At 41.1% G+C, this 6,801-nt stretch overlaps 1 protein-coding gene across 1 annotated transcript in view; it reads right to left on the reverse strand.

The window, feature by feature from the left end:
- LOC103733463 (germ cell-less protein-like 1) overlaps positions 1-6,801 on the reverse strand; it is a gene marked incomplete at both ends in the record, with an annotated part of 22,653 nt that overhangs the window by 9,415 nt on the left and 6,437 nt on the right. The window contains 4 exon segments of the mRNA XM_008832255.1: positions 1,134-1,222; positions 2,935-3,019; positions 5,340-5,405; positions 5,946-6,058. Of these exon segments, the coding sequence (XP_008830477.1) occupies positions 1,134-1,222; positions 2,935-3,019; positions 5,340-5,405; positions 5,946-6,058 (353 nt within the window).

Genomic DNA, 6,801 nt, shown 5'->3' on the forward strand with positions numbered 1-6,801 from the left:
CAAAGTAACAGAGAACTAAGAGAATCGTGAATTAAAGGCTATGATTTATCAACTTCTTTACTCACGGTCAATTGAAGTTTGTTCAAATTTATTTGGTTTCTTGATACAGGGTCTCACAATGTAACCCAGGCTTGCCTGGAGCTTATTACAGAGACCAGGCTGGCCTGAACTCATGCTTAGTTCTCAAGACTTTTGTTTTAGCAAAGTAAGAAATAAACATACTGCCTACTCCCTTCTACACAGAGAAACCTCTCAACAGTTCATTCTGCCAGGTGCAGTGGCTCACATCTATTACCCCACCTGGGAGACTGAGGCAGAACTGCCTAGAGTTCCAAGTCAGCTTGGTTTCTTAGGAAACTAAACCCAAACAACAACCCCTCCTCCAAACCCAAAACCAAACACAACTGATCATTAAGTAATCTTAATCTATCTCCACTATGTACCTGAAGGAAGATATGAGTGCCTCACACACTGCATGCAGCACACGTGTGTATGTGCACTATTTATACATTACTTTCCATCTGTGCCACACAGATGCCATCCACAGGCATCATTTAGAATTGTTGTTCGAAACACATGGCCGACGTGGGAAATCCAACATGGCTAAACAAACAAGAGTGGTTCTAAAATCTACTGCTGACAAAATGGGGAAAGGCGGTAGGTCTGGGTATCAGAGTCTGCTATAGTTCCAGGAGCAGTGACGTGAACATTCCCAGCCACTGCAAATGCTTCCTTGCCTAGCGTTAGCTTTCTGTTGTTAATAAGAGGCTCAATTAGTAAACTGCTAAGGTGATTTCCAGCTCTATAACTAAGTCTGTAAATAAAAGCCAAGGCCTGCTTTTAAGAAATTTCATTAAGGGCAGGAGAGATGGCTCAGCGATTAAGGACACTGACTGTTCTTGCGGAAGACCTGGGTTCAAACCCCAGCACCCACACGGCAGCTAACAACTGTCTCTAACTCCAGCTCTAGGGAATCTGACTCCTGTCCTCTGCAGGCATTGCATGACACGGATGCACTTACTGACATGCAGGCATAACACTCATACACATAAAATAAAAATAGTATTTTAAAAAAAAGAAATTTCATTAAAAAAAAAGACAAGTTCTCTCTCAAAAAAAATTCAGATATACCTTCTTTTCGCTTGGAAAACCAGACATCTGTTTCTGTCAAAAGCTGCTTTAGAGATCCATTCCAGGAAGGCACTAGCTGAAGGAACATCCACTAGGTTAAAAAAAAGCAAGAAAAAAGTTATAAGGCTTCATAACTCTGAGTATATGTTCAAACAGTCCCATCTTTAAAGAGACTATTTTTTTTTTGAGGCAAGGTCTGGGTAGCCCATGTTGGCCTTGGACTTACTATGTAGCTGAGGATGGCCTTGAAACCCCTGCAGAATGCTGGGATTACAGGCATATGCCACCATGCCTGGTTTTCTAAGTGCTAGAAGTAGAACCTAGGGCTTTGTGCATGTTAGGCAAGCACTCTATCAACTAATTCCTAAAAAATTGTATTTTACAAGCAATTCAAAGGAGCCTACTACTAAAGCTTTAAATTCATCATGGCAGGAAATGGAGGTCCAGTGATTTAAAACTGGAAATATGCACCATAAAGCACACTAATCCCTGAAAAAAAGTAATGGTCACACCTCAGTGAATTAAACAGGCACAGCTTTAACCTAACTACTACATTAGTAACTACCAATTTATTCTACTCACTAAACACTACGTAAGATTGTAAAAGAAATTTAATATGGGAAAAGGACTCCCTTTGTCCCAGGGCTGTTGAGGCAGTGCACAGAGTAGTCAAGAGTTCAGACTTTCAATCCTCCACCTGTCACTCAGCAGCTAAACACATCACCCATTTCTCTAGGTTTTAATTTCTTCATTTGCAGATCACTGAAGGAACATGTGTGCACCATGTTTAACACAGTGCTGGCACTAAGCACCACACAAGCACCAGCATTTACCGACCAGTCCTGCATCACCGCAGCTGCACTGAGAGACGAGAGCAACGGCAGCTCACAGAGATTCGGACACGTCTCCACCCTCTTCTTAGAAAGTTCAACAGTCAGACGCTAAGCTTCCTTGAAAAAACTAGCAATGGCGCCTCATCTCTACCACAGAAACACTATCCAAAGACTACACCGCAGCTTCACAACTGCCTCAAGGGCAGATGGGACTCCACAGACACAGACGACGCACAGTGTGGTGAGAGCAGTGGCTTCGCTCAAGTCTGCTCTAATAGATTCTAAGCCTCGCCCACATGCAAAGTGTAACAATTGGTATTTTTTTGAACTATGAAATAAAATTAGACCTAAAATCCATCAAAAGTATGAAATAAAGCCAGACTTGGTAGTTTTAGGAAATGGGAGGCTGAGGCAGATGAACTGCTTCAAGCTTTGAGGTAAATCTGGGCTACATAATATCTTCCAAGACAGTGTGGGCTACAGAGTGAGGCCCCACCTCAAGAAAAATAGTCACGAATCCCTAAATCTAAATATGTACGGCTCTGGCATATGGCCGCTGGCTTGAGATAGTTTGGGAAACTGACGTAGGTTGTTCAACTTCACAATGGTGCAGAAGTGTGCCATGGACCACACTGCTTTACTTCAGGATGGCACAACAAATTACAGAAGATGCACAACACTTAATGATATAACAGGACTGGCTTAGGTGATGTGGCCAACTGCAGGCTAAGTATCCGTTCTGAGCATGTTCCAGAAGGGTGTGGCTCAGCAGGGTGCTCAGGAAATCAGGTAGAATAAATGCTTTCTTGACAGCTATATTTCAGTTGATGATGTGTTTACTGAGCAAAACCCCAGTGATCCAAGCAGCTGTGTAGTTCCTCCACTGTCTCTAACACTCAGAAGGACTGCTACCAGATTTTCATCATGGTAAGCAACCTTAAGTAATATACCTGCACATATACGTCGGTACCTTTCAAGAGTTGTATATAACATCCATCTCCACCTGCATCACAAATAAGTTAGATGAACCAATGAACTGTTTCATGATGCTTATACTGGAAAAGATAAAGCACAGGAGTGAGCTTTTCTTCACGTAGCTGAAGGACTCTTGTAAGCTATAAACTTCTAAAAAAATTTAGTATCTGTGTGTGATGTATGTGTGTGAATACAGACACACATGTGCCCCAGTACACATGCAGAGGTCAGAGGACAACTACTGTGAGTTAGTTCTCTCCTTCTACCCATGGTTCTGGAGATGGAACTCAGGTCATCAGGCTTGTGCTGCTGAGCCATCCCACCTGCCCTAAAACCTTTAATTCTCTGTCAAATGAAAACATGGAGATAAAAAAGGCAGCAGTCTATTTGAACATGACAAAGCACCTCAGTTAACAATCCATCTGAACACAATGCTTCTCATTGTGACACCAGGCTGGAAAGGGACAGCACACAGAGCCCTGATCCCCTTGCTGTAGGTGAAATGGGATGACTTGCTGACTTGGTCAAACCAGCAGGCCCCTCTGCCTTCCTACCCACATTTCTATGTACAAATGAAAAACAAGAATAACATTGCTTAGAATTCACTAAAATAGCTGGATCTTCAAGATCCCAACCCCATCCCTGCAGGACACAGCTATATAGAACAGCCTGTCCCCAAACTTGCTATCCATCTTGTATCAGCCTTGCAAGTGCCGAGATTAGAGATGGGCCACTATATTTGATTAAATGGATCTTTAGTATCCAGGTTTAAGTATTTATTATTTTTATTTTATGTGTATGAGTGTATTGTCTGCATGAGTCATCCCCCCAGGCCCAATATCCAGATTTAAAAGAACTGCAGTCAGAAAATATGTTTTCATTAGAGGAAAATGAAAAAATGCAGGCTAATTTGGAGTAGAGATGGTTATCACTGGCCATGGGCTCTTATTTCCCCGTTTTCTGCTTTCCTAGATTTTAAAGACGATCCCACTATGACCTGCTTTCTTCCTTCAGAAGTGCAACGGGAACTCTAACCTGTCCCCCTGCTGGAAGCTGTGAAATGCCTCCATCAAGACACTGCACGCTCACAACACTCGTGCCCCATATCCTTCACAAGTTTTTTGGGGGTCTGGAGAGATGTCTCAGTGGTTAAGTGCAGAGGACCCAGGTTCAGTTGCCAGCACCCATATGGTGGCTAACAAGCATCCGTAAGTCTGGTTCCAGAGAAAAGGGCACCGTCTTCTGTTCTCCATGGGCATCGTACAGACATGGTGCACTTACACATAACACTCAAACACATAAAATAAAAATAAATTTTTAAAAATTTAAAAAAGTTTGTTTCCATCCAGAATTTGTAGACCCATCATGGTATCTTGGTCTCACTGCTGCAGATAAGCTCAGGTAGTATAAAATACCACAGACATCTCTGAATCCTTCACTGCAGGGCCCTGAAAGATATATCTTTGATGCAAGGGACATTCAGGAAGGACGGAAGGAAAGAAGGAAGGAAGGAGAGCAGGAAGGGGAGGGGAAGGAGAGAGGAGAGGGGAGGGGAGGAGAGGGAAGGGAAGGGGTGAGGGAGCTAATGTTAAAGTAAGGAGATGCAGCTTCAAAAGGCCAACCGAACTGAATTTAATTTCATCAGCTGGTAAACATTTTTAAAAATTTCATTTATTTTATTTTGCGAGGATGTGTTTGAGTGCAGGTACATGCAGTATCAATGCATATGTCAAAGTGAATGGACAATTCTTAAAAACTGGGTCTCTGAGGACAGAACTCAGGTCATTGACACACCTGCAAGCAAGTGCCTCTACCTGGCTGAGATCTACTGGACTGTAAAAACTGTAAAACATGTTGGGTGTGGTGGTGAGCATGCTTTTAGGCAGGCGGATCTCTAAGTCCAAGGCCAGCCTAGTTTACATAATGAGTTCCTGGTCAGCTGGGGCTACAGGAAGACCCTGTTTCAAAGAGACCAAAAAAAAACAAACCCAAAACCAAAACAAGACAACAAAACCCCAAAACCAAAACAAGACAACAAAACCCCAAACCCAACAACAACAAAAATTCTCTAACGTCTCTATGACAATAATTTTCAAGCTATCACTTTTAGATGCTCCAGGAACCTGGCAGAAGTGAGAAGCACTTTACACTTGGAACAGTCTTACAGCATCAGTGTACTCTGTTAAACTGTTGGAACAACAGACATCAATTTGATCACTGACAACAGAGAAGCAGGTGCAGCATGTATTTGAGTCATGAACGTAGTCAAGGTACCTCTTATTAAATTGCGTGCATGTGTGCATGTGTGTGTGTATTCTACAAAAGTATCTTGAACATTTGAACAAAAGAAAAACATTATTTTAAGACAATTAACTGTAAAGTTACTTAGACTCCAAATACCTGAGTTCTTTGAAAAGCTCAACATTCTGGTGAGTCATCAAGTTGTTTAGCAGCCACTCTAGGCACCTGAAATTAAAGTGTGATTATTTCGTATATATTAGGTATTTACAGCTTATTGAGTAGGTCTTATAGTTAAAATGAAAACAGTGTTAATTGCGCTAGGCCATGCTCAAGGTTTTACCTTAATTTAACATCTGTGCTGCCTACTCCCTAAATAGTGACCACGGGAGCTGGAGAGATGACTCAGTGGTTAAGAGTACCGGCTCCTCTTGCAGAGGACCCAGGTTCAATTCCCAGCATCCACATGGGGGCTAACAATCATTTGCAACTCCAGTTTCAGGCGAATCACTTACACACATGCAGGCAATACACTCATACACATAAAATAAAATTTAAAAAATAGTGACCACAGTTTGATAAGGATATTTCACCCACCTGTGATCACTGACCAGGCCAACGCTTCAGAGGAATTTATTAATTAGTTCAAAAGAAAAAAGGGCTATTACTTTATCTTCCCTCATAATTGTTTCTTACTACATTCTCTTAAGAAATCAAAGCAACCAAATTCCAGAAGTAGGATTGAAGAAAAACAGAAAAGCAACTCACTTTTTCATTACAGAATCTAATCTATAGGTCCCTGATGATGTGTAATAGCCACACACAGTTTTCACATTCATTGTTTCCTTCACTGTCTCACCACACTGTTGGATTAAACCATCCTGTAAATATAAATAAGCACTGGAAAGGCCCGTTTCTTGTGGGAAAATTAGCTCTCCCCTGTGCCTCCACATATTAAAAGGTAATAAAAAAATGGAAGGAAGGAAGGAAGGAAGGAAGGAAGTCATTAAGTGCAGCAAACCTACTTTTTTTTCTAAGTTCAACAAAAATACTGAAAAGAAAACCATTCAGCAAGTATCTACTACACACACGGAACTGAAAACGAAGGTGGCAGAAGAGGCAGGGAGGAGGAGCACGATAGACCTCATTTTCTGTTTTCTACTCTAGGAACTCTGCAAATTGCTCTGGCAGCATTTTATCTGTTTTTCCTGTTCTTATTAAATTAAGAACTCTACACAGCTAATCAAGTGAGAGATAAGTAAATAATACAAATGCATGGAACAGTGATTACCATTTTAAAGACCCATCAACATGCCTCAAAAACAAGTATGGTACAGTTTTAAACAACTTACATTAAAATTTTAATCTAAAATATTTATATAGGTTTCAAATGAATAGAAAAATACTACCTTCAATGTATATAAAAATAGCCATTTTTTATTCATTTCTGAAATATATTCATGCAACTATATTATTAGAGTTAGTAAGTTTTAAAAATAAGGCAGATAGTAGATTCAGAAAGCCAAAAGGATCAAAGTTAGTGTGCTGGACAGCTTTAGTGTCAACTTCACAAACCCGGGTTGAGGGAGCCTCAACTGGGGAATTGCCTCCATTGGGTTGGCCT

The sequence above is a fragment of the Nannospalax galili genome, unplaced genomic scaffold (assembly GCF_000622305.1).
Source record: "Nannospalax galili isolate Female #2095 unplaced genomic scaffold, S.galili_v1.0 scaffold2756, whole genome shotgun sequence".
Taxonomy (NCBI): Eukaryota; Metazoa; Chordata; class Mammalia; order Rodentia; family Spalacidae; genus Nannospalax; species Nannospalax galili.